The sequence below is a fragment of the Semicossyphus pulcher genome, unplaced genomic scaffold (assembly GCF_022749685.1).
Source record: "Semicossyphus pulcher isolate SPU_LCO1_2020_fin unplaced genomic scaffold, fSemPul1.0.p SCAF_2, whole genome shotgun sequence".
Classification (NCBI taxonomy): domain Eukaryota; kingdom Metazoa; phylum Chordata; class Actinopteri; order Labriformes; family Labridae; genus Semicossyphus; species Semicossyphus pulcher.
This window is the reverse complement of record NW_027211693.1, coordinates 17227582-17248201: the sequence shown is the minus strand read 5'-3', so window position 1 is coordinate 17248201 and position 20620 is coordinate 17227582. Positions and strand designations below refer to the sequence as shown.

At 43.0% G+C, this 20620-nt stretch overlaps 2 protein-coding genes across 3 annotated transcripts; both read left to right on the top strand.

Moving 5' to 3' along the window:
• Positions 1-1794: 1794 nt before the first annotated feature.
• fibpa (fibroblast growth factor (acidic) intracellular binding protein a) lies at positions 1795-6591 on the top strand. Its single transcript, XM_069669978.1, has 12 exons — positions 1795-2021; positions 2105-2144; positions 2275-2359; positions 3053-3251; positions 3448-3574; positions 3929-4029; positions 4302-4435; positions 4962-5070; positions 5158-5221; positions 5314-5400; positions 5546-5643; positions 6167-6591. The coding sequence occupies exons 1-12, from the start codon at positions 2008-2010 to the stop codon at positions 6234-6236; spliced, it is 1128 nt and encodes a 375-aa protein (XP_069526079.1). The 5' UTR covers positions 1795-2007; the 3' UTR covers positions 6237-6591.
• A 1352-nt stretch (positions 6592-7943) lies between these two features.
• Positions 7944-20398, top strand: efemp2a (EGF containing fibulin extracellular matrix protein 2a). 2 transcript variants are annotated; one of them, XM_069669706.1, is made up of 11 exons: positions 7944-8101; positions 13273-13529; positions 14096-14144; positions 14262-14447; positions 14950-15072; positions 15224-15340; positions 16384-16503; positions 16598-16717; positions 16872-16998; positions 17459-17654; positions 19561-20398. In XM_069669706.1, the coding sequence occupies exons 2-11, from the start codon at positions 13428-13430 to the stop codon at positions 19732-19734; spliced, it is 1314 nt and encodes a 437-aa protein (XP_069525807.1). In that variant the 5' UTR covers positions 7944-8101; positions 13273-13427; the 3' UTR covers positions 19735-20398. The 2 variants fall into 2 exon arrangements, with proteins under 2 accessions (XP_069525807.1, XP_069525808.1); XM_069669707.1 differs by lacking the exons at positions 7944-8101; positions 13273-13529 and adding an exon at positions 8180-8221.
• The last annotated feature ends 222 nt before the right edge of the window (positions 20399-20620 follow it).

Below are 20620 nucleotides of genomic sequence, written 5' to 3'. Positions count from 1 at the left end.
TCTCGGCTACGTTATGAAAAACAAGATGTGAGAAAAAAAGATCTGCTCCATGTGCCCCCATTTGGGTTCAAAAAGAACAAACAGATTTTTTACCTTTTAATGACATAAAACAAAAACAACATGGGTAAACACAAACTACCAAAGAAGTGGAGAGGAAAAGACCTGTGTGAAGTCACTTCCTTTGGGATGTTCTGTTCTTTCCAATGAACTCATTCTCAGAAACTAAGACATGTGAGATGAACACCAGTAGTCTCTACATGTCATTCACCACAGAGAGCGATGTACAGTAAAATGTAGCACGAGTGACTTCATGGTTGTACTCATTTCTTTTCAAAGACCTCTGGCGGAACGTGTGACTGCAGGCTTTTTTCCATGGGTTTATGCTGAGGCATTCAGCCACATCCTTCCGCCCTCTGTCCCACCTCCATTGTTTCACTGAGGCCAGAACAATATAGGGTGTTAACCATGCAAGGGGGAGCTGGGGACGGAATCAGAGTGTCATGTGAGGTTAGAAATGAGAGTGTTGATGTGCAGCGAAAGATCCCTACAAAAAGACACGTCGACTGAGTCGTTTTCTGTCATGTTGTCATTTTGAAGGACACATGCAGAAACACAGAAAGGGAGGGTGAGGAGAGGGATTTGCGGGGATTTATTCAGATTAATCGCCGCAGGAAAAGAGAGCAGATTGTGTACACGCAGCAAGCAAAGCACTACTTTGGGGAGGCCTATCTCTGATCTGACACGTTTTCAAACAACACAGCACAAATGAAAGAGCAGAGATCAACAGTGGTCTACTGCCTGGCTGCGAAATGAGCTGCTGGAATTTGAGACTTTAAAGGATGGTCTATTCTCGTTTAATCTGTGGCTTTCTTACTTATAACTGAATGAAAGACATGTTTGTGTTGAATGACAGGATTTGTGTTCACACTGTTAAGCGATAAAGGTCCAAGTTATGGTGTTGTATAGGATTATTATCTGTCCCTTGCATTGTGAAGTCACCGTATGTCTCTAGGGTACCACCTAACAAGATATAGCCCATCAGGCATCCGATTTAACCTAAATGCGGGCTTATTTTACAGGTAAACTGAGGCCACGAATTATTATACAGTATTGGGGGGGGGGGGTAGCCTATTATTCTCGGAATTATATGATATTATACCAAAGATGGTTTGGAGTCCTTGATCAATCACTGCTTCATTGTTTTGATGATAAAAGGCTGGAACGTCCAGTGTAACAACAAGACGACACGGAGAGCGGAGATAATAAGAACGTTGAAGCCATGTACAGATAATGAGACAATCCGATACAGCAGGTACTGCTCAGAATAAAATGCTACGGCAGAAATGACGCTACCGGTGATACTTTTCAAAATAAAAGCATAATCTCTACAGATAGATGACACAATTTCGAAGGAGACACATAATTACACAGACATATTTCGTTATGATCATAATGATCACAATGCCTTTAATGGGTATTGAACAAAATATAATGTTGTATGTTAGAACATCTCTGTGATCTACACCTAAATCGGATATGAATATTTGATTGAAGACATAGCGTGTTCTTTATTTTTGTCATAGTATTTATTATAAACGTCTATAAGAAATAACAAAAATTATTATTCTATAACGTTCGAGACAGACAGGGGGGCACTTATTATGAAAAAGTACAACTGAAAGTTAAGAAAAAATGTTAAAAGGTATGATACTTGTATAAAAAGATTATTACTGCAGCACATCGTGTGTCTTCACGGCTTGCTTATCCTGTGACGTAACAAAACCGGAAGCTCGTGTTGTACGACTGCTGTTGTTGACACTGCGCACCATAGCAATATATTGAAGCACTTTACAGTATATTTTCGTGTAGTAAGAGCGTGTGCTAAGTATATGACTGTCCGCCATGTTAAATTGGTCTTAATTCATCGTTTTGATTTCTGCTTGTCATTTTAGAGTCCGTTATCCCTGCTAACTTAGCGACGTAGCTAGCGTAAGAAGCTAGCCTTTAATGGAGGAAGTAAGGTAATTAGGACGCCATGGGAAGAAAATTTAAGTTCCGACAGTAGAGTTTTTCAGTAAATTTTGACCTTGAGCTTTTATTACAGATTGGTGCATTTAACTGGTAGTAACAACTCTCAATACAAGGTATGATGTGTGTAAGGTACCACTTTTGACAGCGTCTAGCTAATCTGATATCTGATGGCTTATACTTAAACCTAATAACATGTTAAACATCTCCTGACTCACTTGCTTTGACTCGTTTCCCTCCTCGCAGATGGCAGTGGAACTGGATGTGTTCGTGGGTAACACTACTATCATGGATGAAGCGGTTTACCAGCTCTGGTTGGATGGATACACAGGTATAAGTCACACCTGTAATATGTGGGTCTCTGGGTCCCATGAGCTTGATGAAAATGTTGACAGACTGATGAGTGTGGGATGCTTTTACAAATGCCTTGTTTATTGGAGTTGCTTAACAAATATACACACAATATGGGTTGTGTGCTGGCATTTGAAACATAACTAATGCAGTGGTTTCCAATCTGGGGGTCAAGTTAAACCTAAGGGGTAGCAAGGTGAATTTACGTAATGAAAATGAAGAAAAGAACATGTTGCTACATGTTCTTACAAAAATTATTTAGTCAGATTTTCCTCTACTGTCTGTTTCATTATTTGAAGCATACTGACGGAGCATTGAACATATTGACGTTTACCTTTCAAGATTATGGAAACTATTCGAAGACACACTTCCCACACACACTCTTCGGTGGAAGTCTGTGCTACCTATTTCAAGGAAGCCGAACTTATTCTGAACTGCTAACACCCATATGTGACGGCTTTGGAAAAGTCATGATGAAATACATCCTATGTTGCCCTACGACTGTGGCACGTAACCACATCCTGCACATTTGTAGTAGCTAATGTATGATGGAAGAAGCAGTTTCATGCAGCTGCATAAAACTGTTGCCTTGTTGGTAAAGAGAATTACACATAATTTTAGCCATAACTTAATCACCAACCCTGTGTCCCACATATATGTGTTTTTCCAACAGTGAATGATGCAGTGAAGGTACGAATGGAAGGAGGGGTGATGGAGGAGTGTGAGGCGAGTGCAGATGTTCTGCTCAGTGACACTATGGACCAGTACAGGACTTTCCAGATGTGTGAGCGTCTGCTGCACAGTCCGGCAAAACTAGCCAACCAGCTGCTGTTCCAGATCCCACCTCATCGACAAGCTGTCCTCATAGAGAGGTGCTGTGATGATGCTCTCATTAATTCTCCTGTGATTATCAGATGTGCTTTTCGGTGTCTGATCTGAAAGTGGTTCATACTAAAAGCATTGTTAACATTTAATTAAGCATCCACTCTAATCAGAGTTGTAATTCCCGGCAAATTAGACGATATTCTTTACAAGTTTCCACTTTTTCATCCCTCTTACTTTATTTAGATACTACGCTTTTGATGATGCATTTGTCCGAGAGGTCTTGGGGAAGAAACTTTCCAAAGGAACCAAGAAAGACTTGGACGATATCAGCGCTAAGACAAGTGTGACACTGAAGAGCTGCAGACGGCAGGTAAATGCATTCTGAACACCACACTGACTGTTCATCTGAAGTATTAGTTTTGAAATGGTCAGTGCTCACATTTATCTGAGGAGTCTGCAGCAGTTTTATAAGATAGCGCTCACTTTTATTACAAAGCCACCTTAAGTTTGTTCCTGGTTCTTATTATACGTTCAGTTTTAAACTGGCTGTTGTTACCTGGTGCCTTGATTAACTTTAAAGCCGTGTGTATTTTTTTTGGTTCAAGCTTAAAAAAATTACTTTGCAGTTTGTTACATGTTAGGCAAGCACTTGCAGGTTTCCCACTAGTCAAGTTGTTGTTATTATAGTAAAACCTTTATTGTTGTTCCATGTGTTTTATTTCAGTTTGACAACTTCAAACGTGTGTTCAAAGTAGTGGAAGAGCTGAAGGGACCCCTGGTGGAGAACATACGGCAGCATTTTCTTCTCTCGGACAAGCTTGCAAGGTAATCATGGGGAACAGAGTGCAAGCCTTCTGCCTCATGTTTACTCTCCAAAGGATTTGTATTGCTTCACATCTGTTTAAAGTGGTTTTTCTGTTGAATTACTACATTGTTTTCTGTTGTTAGCTTACTCTAACAGAACAGCACATACATACGGCCAGAATTCAGGATAATCAAACTAGTAAGAACAGCATGGTCCTGTCTGATTGTCTGATTGTCTGGTTTTGTATATTGTTTTTAGTTAACTCCTATAATGCCTTCTCATCTTGTTCCAGGGATTATGCCGCCATTGTTTTCTTTGCCAACAATCGCTTTGAGACGGGGAAAAGAAAGCTGCAATATCTCACATTCCAGGACTTTGCTTTCTGTGCTGGGCAGCTTATCAACAACTGGACCGTGGGGGCTGTCGGTGAGCTGTTTTTAATGTTTATTTTGGCCGTTTTCTACCATTTATAAGGGTCATGTGTAACATTTTAAATCAATTATGTAACAGATATGTTATTCAGCAGGAATAATCTTAATTTATCTTTGTTGGAGGCCAGTAGAGCGATAAAACGTTGATAGGAAATCCAAGAATAACAAAAACAGAAAATAACTAATGAGACAGCGCCGAAATCTAAAAAGCCTTCTAAGAAATGTCTTACATAAGAATAAGAGCTCTGCTGTCTATGTTGTTTTTATGAAGTGTCAGGAACATTTAGACCAGCGCCCTCTTCAGTGAAGCTTGCTGACCACCAGAGGTCCTTCAGGCTTTGCCGGTCCTCATTAGAATGAAAATGAATTTGTATGTTACTTTTAAGCAAAGTGAAAATGTATGAAAAGATAGAGTGATGAAAAAATATGTGAATTATTGTAGGAGAAAGAATTAGCTCTGATTAAAGTAATAAGAGAGACACATCCTTTAAACTGATTTGTTACTTGTGTCTTCTCTGTAGATCACATGGTGGAGGACATGGACGTGGATCTTGATAAGGAGTTTTTACAGGAGCTGAAAGAACTGAAGATTTTAATCACCGACAAGGATCTGCTGGATCAACACAAAAGGTAACACCAACACACAGAAAACCAGTCACATTTTTGCGATGACTGAGAAGCATATTTCTAATTTTCCATTCTCCCTTCTGGGTTCAGTCTGGTCTGTACGGCTCTCAGAGGAAAGACTAAAGCTTTTAATGAGATGGAGGCTAATTTCAAGGTGAGAAACATCCACACTATATCCTGCTTATAATTGTTTAGCAACTTCTGCTAAAAAAGTACAACATCTTGTAATTTTTTCCCCTCTTGTAGAATCTTTCCAGAGGCCTTGTCAACATCGCAGCAAAGTTAACCAACACAAAAGACGTCCGAGATTTCTTCATTGATCTTGTGGAGAAGGTGTGTACTGTTTCTTTTTATGTAATTTTCTTTAACCAAAAACAGATCATTCATCCCTTTTTTCAGAGGCCAGGTCCAGCTTTAAAGTCTGCCTTTGTGACGGTGTGATGTAACAGCCTCCCCCTCCTTCCTTTTTCTCCCCCAGTTTATTGAGCCGTGTCGTTCAGACCGATGGACAGCTGCGGACATGAGACTCTACCTCACTCACTACACCAACTCTGCACACATACTCGACACATTCAAGTGAGTTCATGTGGTTTTATTCTGTAAAGCTGAACAGGCAGTTTGTGGCACCAACCCTGCCAGGGTTATTAACGCTAAGGGGGGCGACCTGTGCTAAATATAGTCATGATTTAATTTAAGAGGGTTTGGGGAAAACTGGGCACTCACTGAATAATGACACACGTTGGCAGGCGTTAAACAGATCTCAGGCATAACGTTGTGTGTTTAAATCTAATATTGACGTCCCTGTTCTACCAGTGGGTGTCTCCCTATCTCGGCCCCGATTTCTTAAACTGTAGTTACCTTGTTTCTCATGCAAACACTCTGGAATGTCGTTAAGGGTTTACACAGCCCTGCACCACGACATGCTTAACAAAGAGATATTCATAAAAAGAAGCATAGACCCCCCCTCATTACTCCGAGTGGACAAAGATTGCCTCATTTAGTCTTTTTACCCAGATTTCACAATTACAGTTTGTCATGAGACTTGCAGCTCCGTTTATTTACAGTTTGCTCTCTTTCTGTCTGTTTTTCTGCCCCTCAGACACCAGGTTGTGTGGGACAGATACATGGGCGTCATCAAAAGCTGTATCTTCAAAATGTATCACGACTGAAGCCTTTTTTCTTCGTGCCGCGCGCCTCTCGTCTCCCGGCTCTTCCCTCCGTTTATTTCCTGTCTCTTTCCCCCCACAGAAGTCGTTATCTTAGCTCTTCAGATTACGCTTCCCCCGTTTTGTTTCGTCAGCGGTGATGAATTCTGCTTCTGAAGCTCCATTATCACTTCCAGCCTCCCTGCTTCGACCCCCATCACGTACCCAAAGTGTCTGTATATTTGGTTTGTAAATAAAATGAACATATTTACATCAAAATGTCATTCTGTTTTATGTTCTAGTGTAAAATGTGGTCCTGTTTAAAGTAACCAATTTATCTGTTGGTTCATGTTGATGTCATGAATTGAGTGTCTGTGTGTGGTCATGAGAATAAGGGACTAACCAGGGGGGCACAGTTGGTCCAGCCTGGGGGTCGTCTGTGATTTTTAACAACACCCCCCGTATTGACAGCTGCCATCTCTGCCACCACCCAGACAGACGGGACAAATAAACAACCTGAGACTGAAGCACAAACACTCGAGATCTACCCGACAACAGGAGACGAATACAGTTATTCCTCCCATTGTTTTAAAAATAGCATAATTGCACATTAAAAATGACTTTAATCTAATATATTTGACTGTAAACTTTAATGCAGGCATCACTTTTTAATGGATGTTAAATTGTGGAACGATGGCTTCAATTACAGTTTTGTTGCTGCTGCTCATTAAATTTGGAAGAAGCTTTTATTTAGTGGGATGGAGAAGGATGACCTAAAAGTTTGACTTTTAGCTGAGTCAGACTTAAACTAATAAAGGATAGCGTGAGTTAAGCAACATCCTAGTTTGCAACATAACAGACTGCAGGTTTTGCAAGAGAAAGTACTACGGGAAATGATTCCACCTGAAGTAATGGCTTATTCATATATAAACAAGGAGCAGCAAAGATTGTACGTGGGTCGAGAATAATGATCGTAGTTTATTTTCTGCATTTCATCCCAGAAAGTGCCACTATTTTATTCTGTGAAATGAGTTGCCAAATTTTCCAAATACGTCTCCACTCTCTCTCTCTCGCTCTCTCTCGCTCTGTCTTCCACTCTCTAATTTTTGTCCACATTCCATTAACTTCTCTCCCCGGCTATAAATATCCTGCATGTCAGATCGGACCAGAGCGAGGGCTTTAGTCGCTTTATGGAACTTCATGGGGGAAAAAAGGGGCAAAGATGGGGGAGGTAAGTATAGATAGATGGGTGCTATAAATGTCCTGTGTGTCAGATTGAAGGAGCGAAGGCTTTGGTTGCTTTATGGAAAAAAAAAAAGGGAAAGAGGGGGGAGGAAAGTATAGATACATGGGGGGTAAATGGGAAAAGGGAGGGAGGAAAGGGTGGGTGAGCTTGGGGCTTTTGCGGGGGTTTAGTTTAAATGAAACCAGGTGTGTTGTGGGACCAGTAAGAGGGGGCATTTTGTAAGAAGATGGGGGGGCAAGTGTGTGAATCTGTGAGTTGTTGTTGCGCCTGCGATTTGGACGGATTTGGAATTTCGGTATTTGGCCCGCAGACCAGGAATTTGCATCCTGGGGGGTCAGGGAGAGGGGGTTTGGAGAGTAGAGGATGGCAGTGCAGGGGGCCAGAGGGGAGAAGAGGGGGGGTAAGAATGGGCTGTCCCTCTCTCCTCCCTCTCTTCGTCTCCTGCTCTCTCTCTCTCTCTCCCTCCCTTCTTCTTTGCATGTGTTCAGCTGCTCCAGCTGTCGGTCTCCCCACTCACTCTCTCAGGGTCACACAGGCAGGAGTTTAAGGGACCACTTCTGTACGGGACGGCCGCCGCCAGCAGCACGACACACCGGTCAACGGGAGACGGAGACACGGACGAGCCATCCGGAAAGATTCATCCGTGAGTTTTCCTGTAATTCTTAACTGTCTGACATCCATGTTGGAAGAGGTTTGTGTGTCAAACAGAGAGCTGGTGGATGACTTCTCCGCTTTGAGACACGTTTAGAGAGAAGTAACAGAGGTGAGATGTTCCACTTTTCTGGGACAGGCCATACACGTCACAGTTTGCACCGCTGCTCTGCTCGCTCAGCTACACTTGGCTCCTCACAAGAGCCAAGATAATGTGGCCCACAGTCTGTGCAGTTTGCTTCTTGGCTCTGTGTTTCAGAGACTGTAATAGGGGGGTAGACAGGAAGAGAGGCAGTGAGTCACAGGACATGTATTATTGTACAGTATGTTGCTAAATTCTTCCACCTCATCCCTCTTGAACAACTTTTAAAGTCAATGTCACAATCTGGGTTAGGTCACTCGTAGAGCTAAGTAGAGTTGGATCATTTTGGATAAATTGTTAGTCTTAGTAAGAGAAACAGGTGCCAGCTACAAGCTCACATTGAAAACACCCTTAAAACCAGTATAACCAGGGTTTGGTCATTTCTCTAAAGGTGACAGGTTCCAACAGAAACGTGGTAAACTGCCTGATCTACATCTTCTCAAAGAGACAAACTTCCTCTTCATCCTTTGTTTGGAGAACATCCGCTCTTACTCTCCAGACCCAGAATTAGACACCAAAGACCAGGTCGAACAGGTTGAACATATTGCTTTATCCGTCAGGCCACCAAACTGTTAAATTCTCATGATGACTCATGACTTCTGGTGAATTCAGCGACGGTTAAACTACTCCAGTTTTCATGTTGTAACTTGATGTATTCGTGTATTTGACCATGTTTTTTCAGCCTTGTTTCCTTGAGCAAAGACAAATTTTTCCTCTGGGACAACACTAACACTTCAGAGACAGTGTAGGATGCTGCCTTACCACCATTTGACAGTGTGTTTTATCACTGTTTATACAGCATGCTCGTAATAGCTAACATGTGACAGCCTCAGCGTCACTGTAATGAGTCAGGTGGGATCATAAAGGCAACAGGAAGGAGCTCAGTTCCCCTGAGAGCAGCGCATCATCTCGTGCCACATTGTGTGCATACACTAATACATCACAGCCCTTACACAGTGTCTACACAGGGAGGCAGGGCAGAATCAGCACTGGGAGAACAGAGCGGCTCAGGAGAGGCTCGTTACAGTGTGTGCATTTCTCCTGCAGGCCACTATCCATCTCTGAGAGTGTTATAAGGAGTTTCTCAGAACAGGGGTGAGGCTGTGTGAGAGGCGTTGACCCCCTGGTTGTGGACTTGCAGGTTCACTGCCTCAACGGTAACAAAGCGCAGCTGGAGCGCGCCGGCCCACCGTGTTCTCAGGCTGCTCTACGCATAACGGAGCAGAACAACACAAAGCTTGCTAAGAATATACTGCAACACATGACCATAGACACACACACACACACACTATCTGTGTGTCTGTGTGTGTGTGTGGTCCAACTGTGTGTTTTTCCTGGTCCCCATGTGGTCACTTTTATAAGCCGCCTGACATTGTGCTTGTTAAATTGTGCTGACTGTGTGAATTTAAAAATGGGTCAGCCTGCTGTGACTGACAACAAAACAAGGCCTAAATGGTAATCATATTAAATTATAATTATTTTAATCAATATGAAACACAACAGGTGTTATAGTAGCAGCAATATATTCAACTTGAGCTACAATTAAAGATGATCGTCATCTCTGATTAATCTGCTGACTCTTTTCTCTCGTAATCATTAAGTCTTGCGAAGGTAGAAATAGTGAAAAAAGCCTGTCACAAGTTTCTGAAGTTCTGTACTAATGTCGTACAGATGTTTTCCAGGTTTGCAAATATTTAAAATGTAGGGAATCTGCATATCATTATCATTTAACACTTTTTATTTGATCAGGAACTGAACAGACAATGGACAGAGAAAACCTAGAGGAACGCTAAAGTACTTATTTGATAACCTGTAAGCTACTGTCAGTAAAATGCTAATGCTAGCATTACAGTATTTCTGAGCTAATTTAACCATTAGCTGTAAAGTAATGCTTTTTCTTATGTATTGTGTTACTAATTTAAGGGCAAGGTTAGCTAGCTAATCTAAAGTTAACTAGCCAATACAAGAGTTTGCTTTAAAGTTAAACCTTCCAATTGTAACATGTAACTCATGAAACAGCATGTGTAGCTAGGAGGTGGTTGGATGCTAACATTAGCTGTTGTCTGATGGTAGCTTACTGGTTATCAAATATGTTGGTTTTCCTTGAAATATGAGTTAACTTTACATTTTTATTGTTCATTGTATTTTCAGTTGCTGCTGAATCAGGAAGCAATGTAACTATAATTACTTGTCTTATTCTGTACGTTTATACAACATACCGCCTGGAACACAGCAGTAAGACATTGTAAGACCATTCAAGCGTTCAATTGAATCAGAATTTTGATTTGAATTTTGATTGAAATATGAAATCATTGATAAAAACCAGTTTCCCATTATCCAGAGTTATGTGGTATCACAATAACACCGTTAGTCATTGTCTAAACTCAGACGATGAATTCCTCCTTTTGCACACATTCTCGGACATCCTCCTACACAATGAGGAGGGATGAGGGGTTAGGGGAGCAGTGGCTGGATGTTTGGCACCAGCCATCCTCTTACGTGATCCATGGGGGGTTTCCCAGAACCTGATACTCTGGGAACCACTGGTGTGGCAGGGCATCCCAGCTGGGAACCGGCGCCCACATCCTCGCCACGGGCATTCCAGAGGTCCACCGCCTCTTGATCTCCTGCATCGCCAGGCCAACACCCATGCATCCCTGCTGCCCACACTCAGTAGCCAGTGAGTGACTGGACCCCGGACTGATGGTCAGTTTGTTTTCGGGTGGTTTGGTCACATTCCTGCTGGTTGCGAGTGACCGATGGGCCAATTCAGAGAGGTCACGTACTGTGGCTGTCTGACTGCCCTGTGGTATGTGTGACTGTCTAAAGGGTGAGGGCATGTTTTGCTGCTTTTCACCACACAAGGGTCATGAGTGGCCTGTGATGTAATCCATCCAGTATTTGAGGGTGCCCACGTCACCATGCGGCCTTATGTTTGTCTCCATAAGAAATACAACAATAAGCAATGCCTGTAAATGTGGCCCGGGGCGTTTTAAACCGAGCGTGTGTCTTTGCACGTAGACAGGCCGTGATTATAACTTTCCTCTTCACTGGAGCTCACTGCCTTTGCAAACAGAACTTGCTTGATGTTTTTTCTATTCCTTCAAATTGCCTGTTTTTTCAACACTTTTGGTCAGCGGGAGCTGGAATAGGTGATTTTCTATATTTAGAGTCAGCTTAAACACTTCTAGCCTCTCTCCAGGAACTTGAACTGAAGGACGGTTGTGTCTCTGCTGGGAAAAAAGCCCAGTCAATCAGAGTCCTCAGCCAACATAATATACTATAAACCTACCTCAGAAATACACGACACTGTACAGAGCATTGTGGAAAAGACCAGCGGTGGATAAACACTCAGATACCTTACTTTAGTCAGTAAAATTCTTGTATGGTATCTAAAGTAAAAGTATGGATACTCACTTAGCCCAAAAGCCTTTCAGAGTGTTAAATTGTGGTAAATATGGATCCCTCAATGTCCTGAAAGATTATACATATTATAATATTTTGTCTTAATTTTGTAAGTGAGTGAGTCAGACAGTATGCTGGTTAGCTTAGCACGGAGTTAGCCAAACAGATGGTAGGAAGCTTAGCAGGCTAGTTACTTTAACAGTTGTCGCCTTCGTTAGAATCCTATTCACTCTAACACGTCGTTAGCATGCTAATTAGCCTAAACTGATAGATGGTAGATAGGAGTGTGCGCGTTGTTGCTGAGTGATATTTGGCCGTTTCTTGGTGAGTTGAGCAGCTGCTGTTAGCAACATGCTGAATAGCTTGATGTGGTGTTAGCTGGCTGTAGGAGGGTTTTGTTGAGTGCCCTGGTGCAGGTTAAGAGACTGCAATCTTACACATCAAATCATGTTGCTATTATGTTCCTTAATTTTGTCAGACAGGTCAAAGGTGATCGTACAGTAGGAGCAGTGAAACCAGTTATACATTGAAGGCGGTTGGACGGATAAACAGGCCGAGTTTCTGATCAATGAAGACATAAGTCTAGCTGTGTCTGCTCTTTGCTTATGTCAGGATTAGGCTATCCTTTAAAGGTGCATCTTGTCAGATGATTATGTTAAAAGTTTTGTGATATAACAGGTAATTATTTGTAAGACAAGTGGAGTTAGATAAGTAGGGGTGATGGCAGGACTACTACACATTTGATGGCATTAAGATGTGACTGTATATCAAGCTAGTGGGGCCAGCCAAAGCAGATAAAATGTAGATATAAGGCCTGATACCGAGGGGGCCCAGTGATAGGTCGAAACATCATTAAAGATGAATTCTGTGCTCTCATAAACGTCTTCATCCAGATTTTTGGCACATGTTACTGTACGTATCTCTCTGAAATGTAGCAGAGCAGAAGTATAAAGTGCCATAAAAGTGAAATATATCGTACTTTAAACTGCACAGTGCCTCCCTGAATGTCTTTAGCTTCTTTCCACCGTTAAAACAGACAAAAGCCCTCTAACACTACAGAGACACATCACAGCATCAGCACAGAAAGAGTCGCTTTGTCAGGCAGACAAATTAACTGAATGTTTATCTCAGAAACTGAAGCACAGATCAGGAGATGCTGTTGTACAAAATCAAAGTAACAGCCAGGATCTATTTGCTCCCTCTGCCGCGGCTCTGGAGGCAGCACTCAGCGAGACGATCATTCCTGTGAGTTGTAGTCTGCCAGTCTGCAGACACAGAGGGCTTTCTGTGAGCAGCTAATATGAAAGTATTTCTGTGATGTTGACTCTGTTATTTTCAGCAGGAGGATGGAGAACGTCACAGTGTTTATGTTTTTACCTGGCAGAGGAGTTCATTCCATTTATTGCCGCTGTGAGGGGAAATGTTTGGTTGACAAACAGTGAATCAGGTCCAAGAAGCTAAATGTTTGTTCTGACTGACTACTTAAAAATTGGCTCTGTCACTTTGAGTTGATTTATCCGCCTCAGCTGTGGGAACATCTCAACGCTCCACTGTGTTTTCGAACCTTTTCGTGAGTTTTCTAATGTCACTTTTGTCTCCCTCTCTCTGAAATACAGATCCCACTGCTCGGCTGCTCTGCTCATCACAACGTCAGCTGTCGCTCTCATCTTTAAAGCAGCTGCTACCTGTCTGATCGCTGCGCGTGCGTGTGCGGGAGTGTGTGTGTGCATGTTGTGTTCCTGTCCCTTCTCCCGCAAATTAGTGCATTAGTATGCAGGGTGCTTGTGTGTCAGTCTTGTGCGTGTGCATATGTGTGTCTGTGCTCCTCCACAGTGCTATTTCACAGCCGCCCACAGAAAGTGACACCTACACGGTAAGGATGGACAAATCTCTCCTCCTCCTCCTTTTTCTTTGCATCTTTTCCTTCTTCAATATTTTATATCACACCTCAGGTTTGGATTAAAGCGCTGCCCTTAAATCCCCTCTCCTCTCTCATCTTCTTCTTGTTTAATATTCCACCGTGGTTTTCCTTTTCCAACATTTTAACGTAGTTAGTTGGGGGTAATTTCAGTTTTAATTCACTGTTTTTCTTGGCCTCACTCTCTCTTTCCATGCAGCTCACAGCAATATATTTTTTCCCAGAATGATAATGACCCTTTTTCCAAACACTGGCCTTAAATTCTTTGTTTTTGAAGTGACATTTGGCTTAAGGAGAGCCGTTTTAAATGTCACAAATCCTTTAACAGCCGCAGACTTCTTGTCTTTTTGGCCCGGGCACTTGTACATGAACAGAGAGGAAACCAGTTTTTTCATGTCCCACTACTGAGGATTTATTATGTATTATGAATACATTATGCAACCGCTTGGCTCAGAGGGGTTGTTCACATCTTTCTTTCCATCATTTTCACACACTCTCTCTCTCTCCGCTGCTCTTTGCAGGAATGCACAGATGGGTATCATTGGCACCCTCAAACAGAGCACTGCAAAGGTAAAGCACTCTTTTACATGCATTTATTCATCTCACCACCTAATAATTATGTACAGGAACAGCTTTCAGTTTCAGTACAGTTAGAGCCTAAAGGTTTGTCTCTGCGTCTCCCATCAGACATAAACGAGTGTGAGACCATCCCAGACGCCTGCAAAGGGGAAATGAAGTGCTTCAACCACTATGGAGGCTACCTGTGCCTTCCCCGCTCTGCATCAGTCATCCCAGCACCAGAGCCCTCCAGCGCACCCATCGTGACCAACCCCTGCCCTCTGGGCTACGAGCCGCAGGGAGACAGCTGCGTGGGTGAGTGTCTGGTTTGTAGGTCTCAGGGTTGGAGGTGGACAGGTGGCCACAGGAAGAGTGACCATTAAGCAAGTGTGTGTGTGTGTGTGTGATTGTGTGCATTTATTGTTGGCGGCCGCAGATTGTGAGGGACATGTGGTCGTAGCAGGTGTTGGGACTGGAGGCAGCATGTTGGTGCAATCTGTGTGGGTGTGAGTGAGCATGAGTCCGCGGGGGGGAGGCAGACAGTGGAGGAATTCGGAGGATCTCACACGAGAACAGCTGCTGTGTTTTAGGAGTCTTTCTTGCAGTGAGAAACCTCCTCGTGCTGGAGGACGCGAGGCGCTCATGTGGCCTGCATGAGACAGCAATCATGAGTCAACAGGATGAAATATTTTCAGCTGTCCGGGGCAAATGGGGAGAACAGTCGCCACGGTCTGCCCTCCAACAGTCACACTGTGTCTCTCTGCCAGGCTGAATGATGATTTTTACATGTGTGTCCTCATTTCACCCACAAACACAGACATCGATGAGTGTGAGCGAGACGAACATGACTGTCAGCCCAGCCAGCAGTGCATCAACTCACTGGGAGCCTTCACCTGCCAGTGTCCCGACGGTTACCGCAAGGTCGGCACAGAGTGCATCGGTGAGATGATCTGAACTTAACCCTTTAACTAGTTCGGCTAAGGTGGCGGAAATACGGCAACTTGGAAAAATGTTTGTTACATGATCTGAGGTTATTGCTGCAAGAGTGACCTCAATAACCTGTATGATGACATATTTTCTCTCTCTCTCAGACATCGATGAGTGCAGGTACAGGTACTGCCAACATCGCTGCGTCAATGTCCCCGGCTCCTTCTCCTGTCAGTGTGAACCTGGTTTCCAGCTGGCAGGAAACAACCGATCTTGTATTGGTGAGTGACGCCCTGCTGCAACTGATCACATGACTCTGCTGGTACAGACACTGACCGATTTTTGTTCTGATGGAGATCTTTCTCAGGCTTTGTCAAATACAAAATTAAAGCCTTTGAAAACGTGGTTTAAATGCTGAAAGGGGAACTCAACCACTTATACACATCAAAGTCTTTTTACAAGGTAAGAGAGAACTAGTGCACAGAACAAGAAGTAGTTAAAAGCCTTTTGTGACTCTAGAGGGAGCCAGCTCCTCATCTCTGCTTCTATGGCGCAGGGAAAAGGACACAATTAAGACTATTGAGGGAGGTTATATCCTTGTCAAAACCAGCTACAGGTCTGGCCAATGATAAGCCAGCGCTGGTAAATGAGAAGCCGCCGATTCGTTTGACCAAGGCGGCAAGTCATGAGCTAGTCGCCAGCCTTGGAAGCTTATGACCAGCCTAGCCAGTAGCCGATCCAATGGGATGCTATGTTAGACGCATGAAAGTGAAAGCGCTGCCTTATCATTGGCCAGATCAGTAGCTGGCTTCGGCAAGGATATAACCTTCCTCGGCCTCTCAATCGTCTTAATTTTGTCCTTTCCCCTGCATATGCTTCAGGCTCAAGGCTCCAGGCTACATTAGCAGCTACCAGCATAACACACCCAATTCAAACTCTCAGAAGATGAGTTGCATTATGGGTAATATAGGCATCAGGTTTTGGAATGTAAGACAAAACTCTGGAATACTAAAGACTATTACCAGTTATTAATTTTCTTCTACGAAATGTTTTTTGGGGGTTTAACAGTTGCTGTTGGGCTGACAGCGTCCTGGCAACATAAACAACAATCATATCATCGGCCATTTGTTCAATGCTGTGATATTATATTTGGTGCAAGAAGATACAGCACATGTCATGTTTTTACAACAGACCAGACTCATTTAGAAACCAAAACATCATCTAAGTTCAGTTTCTGTTTAAACAGCTGTAAAGGTTTTTATGGCTGTTTGTGCTCTTTGACCCAGAAACTTACAATACAATTTCTACCTTCCCCTCTGTTTAGATGTGAATGAATGTGACATGGGTGCCCCCTGCTCTCAGAGGTGTTACAACACGTACGGCACCTTCCTCTGTCGCTGTGACCAGGGCTACGAGCTGGGGCCTGATGGCTTTGCTTGTAACGGTGAGAGACCCTCTCTGTCTGTAAAGAAGGATTAAGACTAATCTTTTTTTTATGCTAATCTGCTCTGTGTTCTGCTCTTGTTCTACCTTCACAGATATCGATGAGTGCAGCTACTCCAGCTACCTGTGCCAGTACCAGTGTGTCAATGAGCCCGGGAAGTTCTCCTGCGTGTGCCCAGACGGATACCAGCTGCTTGGCACCAGACTCTGCCAGGGTTAGCACGCCCGCCTCCATTTCCGCCCAAATCCCACACCTACCTCTCTGTGCTCTAAGAGTCACAAACGCTGCTCTGAGTCAATACCTGTTCATTCTTTAGAGCAGCTCTATTCTGGTCTGATCCAACATCATGAGCTGTTTTTGTCCTGCAGATATAAACGAATGTGAAACAGGCGAACATCAGTGCACCGACGCGCAGACCTGTGTGAATATCCACGGACGATACCAGTGTGTGGACGCCAACCGCTGCCAAGACCCCTACGTACAAGTGTCTGAGAAGTGAGTGACAGCTTGTGAAACGCACACTTTCACACACCTTTCCCCAATAACATGAACATGGCCTCAGCTCCAGAGTATAATCACCCCCTGTGTTGACTGTGGCTCAAACTGCAAGATTACCTCAATTACTTTTTCCACACACGAGTCCAACTTTTCTTTTAAGCACGCTCCAGTGCAATAAGAAAACTATTACAGTGTGAACAAGTGTTGGATTGGGAACAGGTGTGGGTGATTAGTAACAAATCCCACATGATTGGCTGATATAAAATGTGTCTTAGAAAAACATGAGGGAAAAAAAAGGCTACTGTTCAGTGTTTGTTTAGACTTTAGGAGAACTTTCCTCGCGGTCATATTACTCCCTCTGCTGGCTGATTGATGAACTACTATTAATGTTTCCTGCACCAAATATTCTCTTAATGTACTTAAAGTGGATTCTTACCCCGTTTCCTCCTCTGTCCAGCCGCTGTGTGTGTCCCGTCAACAAGCCCGCCTGTCGAGAGCTGCCCTTCTCCATCGTCCACCGCTACATGAGCATCACCTCGGAGCGCTCCGTCCCCTCAGACATCTTCCAGATTCAGGCCACCAGCGTCTCTCCGGGGGCTTACAACACCTTCCGCATCCGCTCTGGTGATGAAAACGGAGACTTCTACATCAGAGTAAGACCTGTTGTTTACTTAAATCCTGTAATCACAACCAGGAAGTATGTTTTATTTTTAGTTTAAAGTGCACTGACTGGGTTAGATCTGACAAACACTGACTTCCTGGTGAACACAAGCCTTTTTGTCGGGTGTCTCTATCCTGGCTAAACTTACTTTTCATATCATTGCATCCTAACAAATGAATACCTGATATAATGGCCAAATACACTGATATACTTTTATTTCACCAAAGAATAAATGTGTCTGGTCAGGCTTCCAAAAAAGAGCTGATTCAAGCAGAGCTTTGGTCTCACAAGAAGCTGTAGGTGTTGCTGTTCAGGCTGCTTATTAAGAGAACTTTAAAGTGTTCTGAAAACCTGTTGATTCCCGTCTTTTACTAACATTCATAGCTCTGCCCAACGTACCACTACTTTGTCTCTTATCAGGTCTTGTCAACAATCAAATTGAGCCATTTTATTAAAGTAATAATCTCAAAGATTTTCATTTAAATAAATGTCTGTTAAGTCACTATCTATCGCCGAATGAGGTAGCACAATGCTGAACCTATGGCCCATTGATGAAAGCCTTTGCATTTGCAGTATATCGTATTATTACAGACTGGTAGTCTGGTGCGACTTTCACAGAAAAAATCACAAGCGGCGCCCAGTTAGTGACGCGTTTTCCATCAGCCAGCAGTGGTTGGTCTGCCAGAGAGGGTAGGCGGAGCTAAGAGGCTTCTTCTCCGGTCTCTGCAAGTGTTGCGAGTAAACAGTAATCTACTATGGCTGAATGAACAAAGAAAAGATCGATGACTAGAGAATGAAGAGAACGAAACTGAGATCTTCGAGATTACCACTTTAAATAAAATGCGTTTTCTTTTTTTTCTAAATAGGGAGCTCAGAGGATAAAGTCAACTTTCTATCTTACTTTCTTAATACGTTATACTAAAATAGGGTCATAAATTATGGCACACATTTTTTAACATCTCCTTTTTCACTTTCTCCCCTTACATGTAAGTTTTAATTCACCTCCAGGTCTGAACAAAGCTCTGCTCCCTGCTTTATATTGAAAATACTAAAAAGGGTAAGGCCCTGATAAATGAGTCGGTGGTGTTCGACAGCAATGTGTAATGTTCAGGTCTGATTTAAAACAGTAGATGGCGTGCTGAGCCGTGTTCAAATTATGAAATGTGGAATATTCTAAATTTGGTCAGAAATGTCAACATTAACAACAGCACTGTTGTGTTTTATGACACTACGGACAAATCATTTAGTTTACATCTGAGAAAACACAGCACAGTCTGCAGTACCTGTTAACTTTAACATCTGTGAGGTATTTTTTAAAAATGTATCAAGATTTAAAAGTTAAAGCCCTCTTGACTACGTTATTAGCCATCTTCTCATGTCTGTGCAGGCATGTGCAGGCTGTGTCTCGTTTCCTCTTCTGTTCTCTTTATTTCACTGCACATTTTAGGTAGGGACAACTATCCTTTTAACTCTCTTGTTGACAAGAGTCTTGTTAAAACAATAGTTGAACAAAAGAAAATATTTTTTGCTTTTACCTGAGAATTAGATACGAGTAATATGTCTTTATGCTACGCTAAGATAGAGCCATCTCATCACAGCATACAGTGTTGAAGAGTACGAGTAAAATACATGGTGATATGTTTGTCTAAGAGTGGTAGAGGTGCTGCTAGGTCAGTTTTTGTTAGCTTTAAGCAGAGCCAGGCTAGCTGTTCCCCCCTTTCAAGCCTTTAAGGTAAGCTAACCACTGGCTGTAGCCTAATATTTAATGTACACACATCAGAGTGGCATTAATCCTCTTATCTAACTCTGGACTAGAAAGTTGTGTGCAGGGCCATTAAGCTACCTCCTGTAACTGCTGTAGAAACGTGCTCAGTCATGTTTGTTTTGTCTGTTTCCAGCAAATCAATAATATCAGCGCCATGCTGGTGCTGGCCCGCGCTGTGTCCGGGCCCAGAGAGTACACGTTGGACCTGGAGATGGTGTCAGTCAACCCTCTGCTCAGCTACCAGGGCAGCTACCAGAGCAGCTCCGCCCTCAGACTCTCCATCTATGTCGGGCCGTACACCTTTTAAAGAAGAAGAAGAAGAAGAAGAGAGGAGGGACACAGAGAAAGATGCAAAAAAAGGAAAGAATGAAGCTGTAAAACAAAATGCAAGTTCAACCAGTCACTGTGATGTTACACGTTTAGCTTTTTGTACTTCCAAGAAAAGCCACACATTTCTATCAGCCCACCTTTTTATATTTGAAGTTTAATATGCACACAGTACATGCACAGACATTGTAGCACAGATAAATAACAGCCTTAGAACAATGAGCTCATTAAAGTGTTCCCTTTGTGTTTAACATGTCAGGTTTTGTTAGCGTGTTTTCTCCTCTGTTAGCATCACTCTGTGGTCAGTCTGCTTCTCTTCTCCGCCTCTGTTCTGGGTGATATCAGATCTGTGCGACATGTTTCCAGGTGCAGTGATTCATGCCCGGCATCAGCACATTAATCTGTTTTCACCGGTTTACATCCTTATCTTCGGTTCCGCTCTGTTTGTCACTTTATTCTCGTCGGCTCGGTTTCCTGTTGACAGACGTGATTCAGTAACCACTCAGATCAGACCTCAGCTTCCCGCTCCTCCTCCTCCACCGTTCACTCCTTTTGTCTGAGCTCTCCATCTCTGCCTTTTGTAGGTTTGTCACATTGCTGATTGTGTTGTTTTTTTTAAGATTTAAGATTTAAACCCGAATAAACAATATACCTTTTAGTCTGTGCACAGTGTCATTCTTATGGGTCCTCTCATTGTGCTCTATCCATACATCTGGGAGCTATTATGTTCTTAAGAGCTCGGACAATCAGTTGTTTTATCATACTTTACCTATAACTCGGGCTGCGCGGTGGTGCAGTGTCGCCTCACAGCTAAAAGGTTCCTGGTTTGAATCCTGGTTCAGACGTAGTGGGCCTTTCTGTGTGGA

Excerpts from the sequence above, each read along its gene's own strand:
- efemp2a (XM_069669706.1), top strand. The coding sequence starts at position 13,428 with ATGCAGGGTGCTTGTGTGTCAGTCTTGTGCGTGTGCATATGTGTGTCT. Across the intron at positions 16,504-16,597 it reads TGATGGCTTTGCTTGTAACG|ATATCGATGAGTGCAGCTAC; the intron begins GTGAGAGACCCT and ends CTACCTTCACAG. Across the intron at positions 16,718-16,871 it reads TGGCACCAGACTCTGCCAGG|ATATAAACGAATGTGAAACA; the intron begins GTTAGCACGCCC and ends TTTGTCCTGCAG.
- fibpa (XM_069669978.1), top strand. Across the intron at positions 3,575-3,928 it reads TGAAGAGCTGCAGACGGCAG|TTTGACAACTTCAAACGTGT; the intron begins GTAAATGCATTC and ends GTTTTATTTCAG. Across the intron at positions 4,436-4,961 it reads CTGGACCGTGGGGGCTGTCG|ATCACATGGTGGAGGACATG; the intron begins GTGAGCTGTTTT and ends TCTTCTCTGTAG.